This window comes from Panthera leo, chromosome B4, assembly GCF_018350215.1.
Source record: "Panthera leo isolate Ple1 chromosome B4, P.leo_Ple1_pat1.1, whole genome shotgun sequence".
In the NCBI taxonomy this organism is placed as follows: Eukaryota; Metazoa; Chordata; class Mammalia; order Carnivora; family Felidae; genus Panthera; species Panthera leo.
Window position 1 is genome coordinate 55,260,520 of NC_056685.1, and position 14,217 is coordinate 55,274,736.

A 14,217-nucleotide genomic window follows, 5' to 3' on the forward strand; every position below is an offset into this window, starting at 1 on the left:
ATTCTACCTCAATTTCGACCTGCTCACTTCTCAGCCTCCTTATCCAGTCGATCAGCAAGTCTTTATCAGCTCAACCCAAAAAAAGGTACACTGAATTTGATCACTTTCTCACAATGTCCACTGTGAGACTCCAATTTGTGGCAAGTGCCACAAAAACTAACTCTAACCATCATTTCTTGTTGCCTATGTGATTATAACAATCTCCTCACTGATCACTGGTCTAGCTGTTCTACTCTTGTTACCACTGATTACTGTCAACCTAGTAGCCTAGTAGCCAAAGTGATCTTTTAAAAATATAACCAAAATTATATTAGTGCCTACTTTAAACCCTCCAATGGTTTCCTATTGCATGTCAGTACAGTCCAGACCCTCAATCCTTGTTCTTACGTTGTCTTGTCTCTGCATTCTTCACCAGGCTTCAACAATAGTGTCCCTCTGTTCCTTGAGCACACCGAATTCATTCTCACCTTAGGGTCTTTGCAACTACTAGTTCTCTTCCTGAAATGCTTTTTTCCCCCAGATCTTTGTTGAGAAGGTCTCAGCCCAAATGCCAGCTCTTCAGAGGGGGCTTTCTGGGAAATGACCACTCTACTTCCAGTATACCAGTCACTCTCTCATCCGTTATTTAATTTTCTTCAAAGTGAAATTATCTCATTTTTTAAATGTATCATCTGACTCTTGCCTTCAGAAAGCAAACTATGACAAGGATGAGGTTGTCTGCCTTGTTCATAGCTACATCCCTTGTTCATATCTATATTCCTGAAATCTATAAACACAGGCAAATACATGGTACATGTCACATTACATGTAACAAATACAGAACAAAATAATATTGACCATGTTTCCAGGCTGTGTAGATATTGAGTAAATATTTGTGTAGTGGATAAATAAACTGGTTTAAGGGTTACAAGACTCAGGTTTTAATCCTTGCTCTGCTGCTTACTAATATGGCCATATTCAAGCCACACAATACACACACTCAATATATTCAGTTGAAAAATAAAAATAGGTAATATAATGTTATATTAAGTGAGTCAAAGATATAATACATCAAAAAGCACTTCGTAAACTAAAAAGTGTAGCTCAAAGGTATTGGAAGAATATGATATGGGAGTTGTTAAGCTCATTTTGTATTGTTTTTATATAAAGTTTCAGGTAGACAGCCTTTTTTTAATGTTTATTTATTTTTGAGAGAGAGAGAGAGAAAGAGAGAGAGAGCATGTGCACCTGCAAGCAGGGGAGGGGAAAGAGAAAGAGGGAGAGAGAATCCCAAGCAGGCTCCACACTGTTAGTGCAGAGCCCAATGTGGGCTCGATCCCACGAACTGTGAGATCATGACCTGAGCTGAAATCAAGAGCCAGATGCTCAACCCTGAGGTTAAGGTGCCCTGGGGTAGACAACCTTTTAATTTTTTTTTTCATTGAACATGTTCTTTCCCTCTTGGGATAATTCTTAGATGATTTCTAATATCAAGCCTTATACATATGTTTATAAATTTTAGACTTTTGAAGTTTGTTGTAGAAGCAGGTGGCAATTTTTCATCATAAAGGTTAAAAGTAAAGCTTACAATTTCTTCTAACTGCACTCACTGAAAATCATCCAATATTGGGACTGTTACGTATTCACAGCTTCAGTAAGAAGAAAAAGCACCTACCACTGCAGTGTGTTTCTTACAGGACTCAAAAGGGAGAGAACCTTCACCAGTTCGCCAGCTATCCTCACCAATCTCATCACTCAAGAGAAACTCATTCAGCTTTTGAACACTGCAAAAACCAAACAAACACACAAACAAAAAAAAGGGGTTAAAAATAAAAGTGCCAATGATGAAGTTCTACCAAAATAAACAAGCATCTCCTTTACCAATTATCATGTTGAGCAAGCCACCTCTGAGAGTCATTTCTCAACACCAACTGGGAATTTAGCTCAGAGGAACAAACATCCTAACTAAAATGCCCAAGAATGATGGGCTCCCAGGACTGGGGACTTTCAGTGCTAAAACTAGAAAAGTATCAGAGAAATTAGAAACAATTTGTCACCCCTTTGAATTCAGTTAACTTTTTTGCACCTTTTTTTTTGCAATTCTGTTTCTTGTCAAAGCCAGGAGAGTTGAGGAGGAACTTGAAACAGAGAGGTTAAAAATAATAATGCCAATGAGGTAAGGACCCATTATTCTAATTATACAAATGAGGGGAAATAAGTTATAGAGAAGTTAAGTAGCCTGCTTAAAAGCATTTAGCATATAACACACAGATCTGAGGTCCATGACCATTCTGCCATCTTGCTTCATTACACATATTTTTTGAACCTGGCAATAAGAGGGGCCTCTAGACAGTTGTTGCTCAGTATTGGCAGAGGACCAGAAGCATCAGCATCACCTAGAGCTTACCAGAGATTCTCTGGCCCCCCCAAAACCTACTGAATCAAAATACTCATTTTCACAAAGTTCTAAAGTGCTTCATAAGCACATTATGGCTCTAGAAGAGTGGTTTGCAAACATTCTTTATGATGGTCTTCTTGGGTACGGCACGAGGATCCTTGGCCTGCCTAGGAGGCATTTTTTAAAACCACTGTTACAGAATCAGGAGCAAAAAGAAAGAACCAAATAAAACAATAACATGATTTGGAAGCATCCACCTATAAATAAAATAATATGCTAAAGAAAATTCTGTGAAGCTGCAGAGGAAAAGAAATGTTCCTTTTAGCATGCTAGGTTGCTAAAAGTAGATACACTGGCTTGGCACATGCAGCATCAGCCACAGGGGAAATATTGCCTTTGGTAGGAAACTAAGAAATAAAGATTTGAAACAAAAATTAATATTTTTTTCATTTAAGCTTGTAGTCAAGTGCCTCCAAATAGGTCTGCAAAGCTTGTGGGGTATGTGTGTGTGTGTGTGTGTGTGTGTGTGTGTGTGTGTGTGTGTCAGACTAATAAAATGAAGAAAAGTAAATTTATCTCAGTCTGTTGCCTATCATCTTTAAGCCCGGTGGCATTGAATGCCAAAAACAACTGCTTCTTTTCATTGGAAACATAAAGGTAAATAAAATCCATTGTGCTGGTCTAACTATTACCTTCCAAAATGCATTTACAGAGAACTAAGAAGGATAATTGTTGAAGAAGAATTTTGGCTGAATAATACTCCATTGTCTGTATATACCACATTTTATTTATTTATTCATCCATTGATGGATATTTGGGTTGTTTCCAATTTATGGCTACTGTGAATAACGCTGTTGTGAACATGGGTGTGCAAATATGTATTCAAGTTCTTGCTGCTTTGAATTTTGGGGGGCATATACCCAAAGGTGGAATTGATGCATTGTATGGTGATTCTATATTTAATATTTTGAGGCACCATCATACTGTTTTCAATAGCACCTGCACCAGGGTTCTGGAATTCCTGACTCAATGTATTAGAGTTATGATAACAGGGATGAACCTTGAAGACATTATGCTAAGTAAAATAAGCCAGGCACAAAAAAGCCCTCACAAATACTGTATGATTCCACCTATATAAGGGACCTAGAATAGTCAAATTCATAAAGACTGAAACTCAGTTGTGGTTTCCAGGGCTTGGGAGGAGAGGCAAACAGGGAGTTATTTTTTGATGAGTAGAGATTCAAATGTAAGGAGCTGAAGAAATTCTGGAATGGACTGTGGTGATGGATGCACGGCAATGTGAACATACTTAATACGATAGAACTATACACATAAAATGGTTTAACTGGTAAATTTTATGTTATGTATACTTTACTGCTATTAAAAAAAATAATTTCAGACGCCTCAGAAAGAAAAAAAGAAAAAGGAAGAAACAAAGGAAGAACGAGAAAAGAAGAGCTTTAGTTTGTGTACTTTCTTTAAGTCTTTGTCAGCAAATACTGACCACATAGAACTTATAGAAAGATGCCTTAGAAATGCCTTATGAAATGGTAGCTTATAAATCTTAAATGTCAGCCTTTTCTTCTGTACTTTTTAAATTGAGGTATCATTGACATAAAACGTTTATATTAGTTTCAGGTATACAACATAATGATTCGATACTTATATATATAGCCATCTGATCATCACAATGTCTAGTTAACATCGTCACCATACATAGTTAGGATTTTTTTTCTTGTGATAGGAACTTCTAAGATCTACCTTAGAAGTAGTAGTAAAATATCTTCTTTACCTTGATAGAGTTTAGTTGTCATTCTGTTCTTATATTTTGAAGAGTGGATTTTAGGGAGCTCAGCTTTGCCATTCAAAAAATACCTTTTAGGGGCACCTGGGTGGCTCAGTTGGTTGACCATCTGACTCTTGGTTTGGGCTCAGGTCATGATCTCATAGGTTTGTGAGATCCAGCCTTGAGTCAAGCTCCGAGCTGACAGCCTGGAGCCTGCTTGAGATTCTCTCTCTTCCTCTCTCTCTCTCTCTGCCCCTCCTCTACATACACACACACATACACGCGTGCACACACACACACACACACACACACACACGTGCTTGTGCTCTCTCTCAAAATAAATAAATAAATAAATAAGCCTTTTTTTTAAGAATACCTTTTAAACAATCAGACATTGTGTCTTTGCACACTAAGGAAGTCCAGAGACCAGGCTCATTTGCCTTTGTAACTATGTCTAGCTGTTCCTGGCATATATTGCTCAATGAATGCTAAATAAATCAAAGAAGGAATAAACCAATGATTCAGACATTTAAGTCAAGTCAGTTGATTCAATTCTCCATTTCACTTTTCTAGTAGACACACAAATCTTACTGAAGCTTTCATGGAATTAATGAGCCCCATTCTTGCTAAACATCAGAAAGCAGTGGTCTCTGAGTGTAACTGAGGCATGGAGAGAACCTTCTTTCCTCTCTGTAACACCTCACTTCGGAACTCCAATTACAATGAATATCAGAGGATCCCAAGATGAACACTTCTCTGAACCTCTCCTTCCTTTCCCCGCCCCTGGCCCCATCATTCTAGGCTGAGGGTCCCTGGCAGTGCTGTTTTATAATTTTTTGTTATCGTCTATCTCTCCCATCACACCGTGAACTCCTTAAGAGCAAAGATTTTCATCTTCAGAATCTAGCCCAATGCCAAAAATACAACATAGTAATTTCTCAAGAAATGTCTGGTAAATGAATAAATGGGCAATACAAAAAGCATTTCTTATTCATATGAGGTCCTTTCAGAAATCACTGAGGCAAAGCAATTATGGAAAATGCAGGAATCCTGACCAAGGGTCAAGTAATTCCCACCATGCTGCCAGAGTTATATATTAAAAATCCATTTCTCTCCTTAAAATAACAAATGGCACCCCTTTGCCCTCAGTGTCCTTAGATCATTTACAGGCTGATCAGGATCTCACTCTCCAGCTTCATCCCCTGCCACTTTGCATATTAGAAAGTTTCATCAATTACACTCAACTAAATTTAGTCCTCTGAATGTACCAAGATTTCTCACCTACTTACTCACCCCTTCACCGTGAATATGTGTTCTCTCAGATTGAACATGTTTTCCCTTTTTCTTCAACTGATCGAGTCCTACCTATTCTTTAAGATCTTACTAAGGAACCACTAACTCTTTTAAATCTTCACTGACCAGACTGTCTGCCTTCTCTCTCAATGAGCTTTAGTGAGCCTTACATATGGGCCCATGGCATTCTGTGTAGAGCTCTGTAATAGCATAACACACCATATTGTACTTAGTTTCCCTTCTTGGTCTCTCCAATTGGACTGTGGGTTCCCTGCAGATTTCATTCTACCTTTCATCTTTGCAATTCCTAATACCTAGCAATGTACCTGAAGTATTAACGAATGCATGTGGACCCACAGAAGATATCTCTCTGAAGCACAAAGTGGGGATTAATAAAATGTGCGTAAATTAGTAAAATAGAAATGGGTAGAGTACCTAAAATATTTAGGCAATGTGCTGGGCACTCTTCATATACTATCTCATTTAATTATCTCAATTACCATAAGTATAAGCTATTGTGCTCATTTGATAAGTGAGGATGTTGAGCTACGAAGACACTAAATAACGTGCTTGAAGTTGAACAATGTGTATTCTATGGCAGTACTAGGATTTGACAGCAGGTGTATTTGATACCAACCAATTTCCTAGCTTTCCTCCACCATTTTTATAGTTCAGTGTTTTACTAATTTTTCATGTGTTTGGATAATTCATGCAAGTATTTAAGGTTTTAGTTACACATGTCACTTTTTCACTTTTCAAGCTTCATTTTGGGTGTATAAAGCTTGAGCACCTTGGACAGGTGCTATTAAGTTCACTGGGAATAAATTATTTTATACTGGCAATTGTGCGCTTTTCCTGTAGGAACTATGAAACTTTTGTAAACAGGGACAAGGTATGCATGCTCCATGATATGCATGATGATATGCATGTATGCATGCTCTATGATCAATATCAGTAACAATTTATTTGATCAAATGTAACTGTAGTGGACTAGCCAAGCTTACATTCCTTTCTGAGGTACATGAGAAAAGATACAGAGTTATTTTCCAACACAGCAAGGGATTGGTTTTACACATTTTTCTCTTAGCCAATAATATTTTTAGACATAGATATTGCATGATACATCAAATACCAGAAACCTAAACTGAAATTATTTATAAAGGATACAACATATCAACTTATGTTCTCCTCCAGAAAAGCAAAAAACACACAAATTATGTCCTTACAAATAAAGCAAAGTGGAAAAGTGAGGCAAGCATCTTGGAAAATCACTGTTACTCAAGTGTTTTAATACTTTGTTTTATTTTATTATTATTTTTTAAATGTTTATTTATTTTTGATAGAGAAAGAAAGAGGGAGACAAAGGATCTGAAGCAGGCTCTGCACTGAGAACTGAGAGCCTGATGAAGGGCTCGAACTCACGAACCGTGAGATCATGACCTGAGCCAAAGTCAGATGCTTACCTGGCTGAGCCACCCAGACACTCCAAACTAAACATTTTTATTTTTATTTTTTAATGTTTATCTATTTTTCAGAGAGAGAGAGCGCACACGAGCAGGGGAGGCATGATGGGGGGGAAGGGAACAGAGGATCTGAAATGGGCTTTGGGCTGACAGTAGCGAGCCCTGTGTGGGGCTCAAACTCACAAACCACGAGATCTCTACCTGTGCTGAAGCCCTAAGCTCAATCGACTGAGCCATCCAGGCACCCCCCCCAAACTAAACATTTTAAAAAGAAAGTGTAGAATTTTCATGTAGGAATGAATTTTACGTGGCATGGAATTTTCCTACAATAGAGAAGTATATAAGTCTCTTACAGGCATGTATAACACGAGTTTGGGAGTATGCTGTGCTCCATTCTAACCCGCTGAATTTCAGAATGTATTTAAGAATGCAGCAGAGAACTTATGACTTCCACGGTCCTGAACAGGAGGTTTCAAAATCAGCTCACCAAAGTCTCCAATTATAAACAGGCTGCTCAGCTCGTTGTGGGCCAACTGGCATCAAAGACAGGTCACGGGCTCCCAGGCACAGAAGAAAATGCCAAACCCAGTCAAAACTGGGAAAAAGCTCATTGGGGTTCCCAGAACCAGCACACAGGGGGGAAAAGGCCTGGCCTCCCCTGTTGGTCGGTCATCTCTGTAGGACCCACAAATCAACCACTGAGACTCATTTTAGAGAAGCAAGTGTTTATAAGCTGATTTTATTCGGCCTATGGCTTGGGAAATCTGGAGCTGAGCCTTGAAAACAGACTGGTCTTTATCAAACTGGCAAATGCCTTTCCCTGAGACATAACGAAGAAAGAGTGCTATGCAGAAATATATAGCGAATATTATCCACTCTCAACTTTACCGGGATTTACTACTGCAGAATTGTATACTACGAGTGGGAAGGAACTCCTAGGTTTTTTGATGGTTTTTTTTTGTTTTGTTTTGTTTTTTTTTTTTCAAATACACTCTTAAAGTCTTTTTGATGCTTGGTAACCTCCTGACTTCATAGAAGTTATCTGTTATAAGTTACCAACTAACTGTTTTCTATCCCCACTTGTGGTACAAAGTCAAATTCCAATTAAAAATGAAACCATGAGAGGGACAGCGATTAAATGGAGAAAATGAAAATAAGGACCAAAATAGCAGACTTTGGCCATTTATCAATTTTATTGTTTGAAGTAGCTTCCCTTCCAGAGCACTGCCTAATTTGGAAGTGGTGCTACAAAAATCAGTCAGTGTTCGGTACAACTGTTTCAGAGTCAGAACAGAAAGAAAAGAAAATGAGGCAGATGAGGCCAGAGGGAGTGATCTTTAAACTCTAACAGTTCCAGAATTGGTTACTAATGACACATCTTACAGAAGAGGATTATACTACTGTAACCAATCAGAACTTGAGTTTATAATAAGATAATGCATATGCATTTGAATGTTGTTTGGTATTAAGCCATTGTTAAACCAATATCAACTATTGCCTAAAACTGAAGATTCTGATATTTTAAGTATCAGATACCAGTTTTCTTAGTAATACATAACCATTGGGAAAATTATCTCATTTAAAAGACCTTACAAGAAATGTTCAACATTTATATCAATGACAACACCAGGCGTCATATATTTAAGGCCTCCATTTTCCAATTTTTCTCAGTATTGCAATATCTTGACGTTCTTTCAAAAGCCAGACATGATATGACTGTTTATGAAACATGCTGAGATTTATAAGATCTTATACAATATGCAAAATACTACTTTAAGACTTTCTTGCTTGTAATGCAGCATGAGATGTAGTAGACTGTGGCACAAACAGCATTATATGATATAGTTTGGTAGCATACTTATTTATACAATACAAGAAAAATGGTGGGAAATGGTCATTATCTTATCACATTTATTTTCATTGTTGTGCATTGTGGGGAACTGTAAATCTGAGACAAACTATACACTGGTTAAAAACACTAGAGAGCACATTTAAAATGAGAAAAATGTGGAGTGGTTTTGCAGAGTCTTTCCATTTGCAGAAGCCATGAGCCTTACTTAAATTTTTTTCCAGATTAAATTAAAATTAAAATAGTAACTATGGATTGATGGGAACATTGTCCATCACTGCTAGTGCAACTATAAACTGACACAGCTTCACTGAGAAATATTATGGCCATTTTCATTAAAAAATCTTAAAAATGTGTACACCTTTTGACCTATCACTCTGTAAATGGAAAACAACATAGCAATATTCATTAAGGACCTTAAAAATATTCTTACTGTTTATACAATTGAACACCCCCCTCCAAAAAAAACCTCCAAATAATCTAATGAAAAAAATGGGCAGAAAAAAATGGGCAGAAGACATGAATAGACAGTTCACCAAAGAAGACCTACAGATGGCCAATAGACACATGAAAAGATGCTCAACACCATTCATCATCAGGGAAATGCAAATCAAAATCACAATGATATTATTATCTCAAAGTGTCAGAATGCCTGAAATCAAAAACACAATAAACAACAAGCGTTGGTGAAGATGTGGAGAAAAAGGAATCCTCTTCACTACTGGTGAGGATGCAAACTCATGTAGCCACTATGGAGGTTCCTCAAAAATTTAAAAATAGAACTACCCTACAAATCCATTAATCCCACTACTGGGTATTTTCCCAAAGAATACAAAAACATTAATTCAAAAGGATATATGCACCCCTATGTTTACTGACGCATTATTTACAATAGACAAATGATGGAAGTATCCATCCATAGATGAATGGTTAAAGAAGATAGATAGATAGATAGATAGATAGATAGATAGATAGATGATAGATAGATAGATATAAAGAGATATATACATACATATGCACACATACACAATGGAATATTATTCAGCCACAGAAAAGAATGAAGTCTTGCCATTTGCAACAATGTGGATGGAGCTAGAAAGTATTATGCTAAACAAAATAAGTCAGTAAGAGAAAGACAAATACCATATGACTTCACTCATACGTGGAATTTAAGAAACAAAACAAATGAACAAAGAAAAAAGAGACAAACTAAGAAACAGATTCTTAACTATATGGAACAAACTGATGGTGGGGAGGGGTAGGGGTGAAACAGGTGAAGGGAGTTAAGAGTACACTTATCTTGATGGACATTGAGTAATATATGGAATTATTGAATCACTATATTATATGCCTAAAACTAATATAACACCATATGTTGACTATACCGGAATTAAAATAAAAACCTTAATAAAAATTTTAAAATTATGCATACTGTTTAAACTAGTATCCCCACTTCTAGAAATCTGTCTTAAGAAAATAATCAGAGAAAAGTTTAAAGACAAAAACAGACATTTATCTCAGTGTTAGTTATATTATTTATGTTAGGTATAAAGTAGAAACATTCCAAATGCCCAATAAGGAAGTAATTGTTAAATAAATTAGAGTACAGGACTTCAAAACAATAGACTATCGCAGAGCCAATAAACATCATGATCTTAATGAAGAGAAAAAATAAAACCAGTAAGTGAAATAAGGAATCAAAAGCTACATAAATTCAAAATTTTTACTTTAAAATCATAATTCTTTTCATCTAAAAATAGTTGTAAAAGACTGAAAAGTAGCATATTAAAATTTTAACAATGGGCAGTGATTTGAATGTTGTTCTTTATACTTTTTCAAATTTACTACCATGAGCATATATTACTTCCATAATCAGGCAAAGGACTCCAGACATTCCAGTGCATACCTTATGATGGCTTTGACTGCAAATCTGACCACTGTAGAGAGCAGGAACAGTGGGGTGACCAGGATATGAAAGAGAGACAGTGAAGCAAAGGCCTCTGCAGGTTTTAGATTGTTCCCGCTAGCATACGCGTGGGTAACAAACGTCTGTGCAAAGAAAGAAGTTCTTTAGAGAAAGTTGGAGAACGTTTCACAAATGCTTACATTCGATTTTAGAAACCTAACATATTCTGCTACCCCAATATGTCCATTACAAATATGAAAACAATTGCTTTATCCAAATTACTCCTGAGGAAAAATAATACTTGTTATTGGTAGAGTACATAATGGTTTACATGCCATCTTAGCAAGAAATTTGTGAGAAAGGCAGAATAGATTCTATTTATAGATTAGGAAACTGACTTCTGTCAAATTACTGAGTAGGGGGGTAACTGTGAAGTGAACCTAGGGTTCTTAACAACCAGTCAGGTTCTTTCCAAGCAATACTAAATTTTCTAAGAGCAAACTAAGATATTCCATTGCTTTAGGGTCCCTATTGTGTATCTTTACTAAAATTGCCAACATTAGTGTTTGATGCAGATGTATTTACATTTCTAAATAAAATACGAGTTCCCAGGTTTGTCCTTTTAGTCTGAAATATAATGTAATCTTCTGGTTGTTGATCTAGCATGATTCTGATGTAAGGATGTCTGGGAACCAGGTTGTGGAGATGAGAACAGTTTAGGTCTCAACTACTATTAATTTTGCTCCCCAGGGCACATTTGGCAATGTCTAGGGAGTGTTAATGGTCTCTAACTGGTAGAAGCCAGGGATGCTGCTACCCATCCTCAGGCAGAGGAAAGGCCCTAACAACACTTATCTGGGCCAAAAAGTTCATAGTGTCACAGTCGAGAAACCCTGGATTAGAACTATTATGATGGGGACTGTAAAGAGAAAACTGGCAGAGGTGAAGTAATATATATTACCACCCACACATTCCTGCTCATGAATCATTTCTAAACACTGACTCTGTTCCATGTTCAAAAGCAAGAGAAAGTTTCTTACAGCAAGAACAGCTGCTATGGGGATTGCTGCGTTCATGAAGACTGTGGAGAGAAATCGAATATATTAGGTTCGTTCAACTATGAAACATTTTCAGTAACTTTAATGCATCATCTATTATTACTTTAACTTCCCTTGAAGACAGAGAGGACCAAGTGCCTTTTGTCTGGAGTCCACAAACGTTTCCCAGTTGGTATTTCCTTGTTCGCAGGTGTATGAGCCCCCCCCCCGCCACATGAGTCTTAATCAGAAAATATTTTCTATTACTGAAAAGCTGTTTTTAATAAAATGTTATAAACCGCAAAATTCAGATAAAATGCTCCTTTAGTGGTGCAAATTATTAGACTTTAACAAATGTGCATTCTTGAGGTGTTCTCTGTCCGTATTTCACATGGTCCACTAAACTAACTTAAATGTATGAAAATTAAGCTATTACACTGATAAAAAAAAGAATTTGACATCACTTCACATTCTGCCTCCAAAAGTGATATTTATTTTCACGTATAGACCTTTTGCTTAACAAAACAACTCCCTATCCTGAACCCTCTGCTAGTTTAAATGTCTCTCCAGAAACATATTGCACTAATACTTGATACACATGATATGCATAACTGAAACAAAAACTCATAATTTAGTCTAAAATACTAGTATTTGGAGGTCACAATAAAATTACAAAGTCAAATTGATAATTTGTAGTTATATTTTTTATAAACCATAGAAGTTTAGGGGCTGGGGCTAAAAGATTAAGTGAATTACTACCAGAGTGAGAGCTAGAACCTAGTTTTCTTGACATGCAGGACAGAATCTACCCACAAATAAATCATCATCAGTCCTCATGATCCACTCTCATGAACTACCCTGACCGCTGAACACAGAATCAGATTGTGATTTTGCAGGTCCAGATGTGGCTTGGTTATCAAATCCAAATTCTTGTATAATACTGGGAATCCAAACACTGCTCTGAGTTTTATAACAGCACAGATGATGAGCCACATTTCTGCCTCCATCTTGTTTCTCAGGCTACTGTCACCCTGTTCTCTAAGTGTATTTCTTTCTTTTCCCCTCATCATTGTTTGTAAGTCATTTTACAGTCCGCATCTTTGAATAAGTAATCCCCCCTTAATGAGGAAGAGCAAGAACAACTGCTATTTGATTGGAAAAAACATTTATACAGCAATCTGCACCGGGTACATGTAGCAGGTACCCTTCCTATGCCATTACAAAGATGAGAATGACAAGCTCCAGGTCACACAGTAGGGATTCAAACCAATAAAGACTGCTTGCCACCACCTTGCTCTGCTGCTGACAAGTCACCATCATTGAGGTATGATAAAAGACTGCTTTACATAGTTCTCATATTTAATGATTACAACTACCACACACAATAATAAGAAAGCAGCTTAGGTGCTTAGGGTGTTACTTAGGTGAGTAACATGCAAGATTCCAAACTAGGAGGTGATAGAGCTTGGATTTAAACTCAGATCTATTAAAGAGAAAAAAATTTAATACTGTCTTCTCGTCTTTTACCAATGGATTAAATCCATAAATAGCACACGACCATTTGGCAATGGAGACTGGGAAATTGATAGAATTTCTCTTCCCTTCAGATATTATCTTGACTGGCAAGAACACTGATTCACAAAAGCTGGATCTTCTGTTCTACTAGTGAGTGTCCTGTTTAACTGCTTTTCAATATTTTCAGATACCACTGATTGAGCGCTTTTATGTTTCAGGTACTGTTCTAAACACTTTATCCACTTTGTCTTATTTAATTCCCCAAGATCCTCTTAATACTTCCCAGCTTCTTGATGAGAAAACTGAGGTTTTACCAAAGACTGACCAAGGCTGTAGAGCTGCCAAGTTGCTGAGGCAGTCTTTCATTTCAGGTCAGTTTGCCCTGTAAGACCCAGCAGTAACCACTTTGTTAGACAGTTGACTTCCTGCTTTCATTATCTTTGTCTTCTTACGATGCTCTACAAATACTATTTATAAAATGTTTTTAACAGTTACTGAACAGTGTCACATTCACTGACTCATTTGATTCTCACAATATACCTGTGATAACGATGTATTATTATTACACCATTTAAAAAAATTTTTAATGTTTATTTTTAAGAAAGACAGAGAGAGAGAGAGAGAGAGACAGAGTGTGAGTGGGGGTGGGGCAGAGACAGAGGGAGACACAGAATCTAAAGCAGGCTCTGAGATGTCAGCACAGAGCCCAATGTGGGGCTTGAACCCACTAATCAGTGAGATCATGACCTGAGCTGAAGTCGGACACTTAACAGACTGAGACACCCAGGCACTCCTACACCAATTTTTAGATGAGGAAACTGAGGAATGGAGGTTGGTGAGCACCAGACCATTTGCCAGGTGCTTAGTATGAGGTAATGAGTATGAAGCACTTGACCTCGTGCCTGGAATAGAATCAACAACTCAGTCAACGTGTACAGCATTCATTATTTTAATCTTTACTACAGTCCTACATGGTAGGTATTATTATCAT

General features: G+C 37.0%; 1 protein-coding gene across 5 annotated transcripts in view; it reads right to left on the reverse strand.

The window, feature by feature from the left end:
* Nucleotides 1–14,217, reverse strand: part of ABCC9 (ATP binding cassette subfamily C member 9) — a 129,913-nt gene that overhangs the window by 79,632 nt on the left and 36,064 nt on the right. For all 5 annotated transcript variants that reach the window (XM_042946008.1, XM_042946009.1, XM_042946010.1 and 2 more), the window contains 3 exons: nucleotides 11,715–11,755; nucleotides 10,675–10,817; nucleotides 1,655–1,763 (listed from right to left, as the gene is read on the reverse strand). In XM_042946008.1, the coding sequence (XP_042801942.1) occupies nucleotides 1,655–1,763; nucleotides 10,675–10,817; nucleotides 11,715–11,755 (293 nt within the window). The remainder of the gene's footprint in view (nucleotides 1–1,654; nucleotides 1,764–10,674; nucleotides 10,818–11,714; nucleotides 11,756–14,217) is intronic.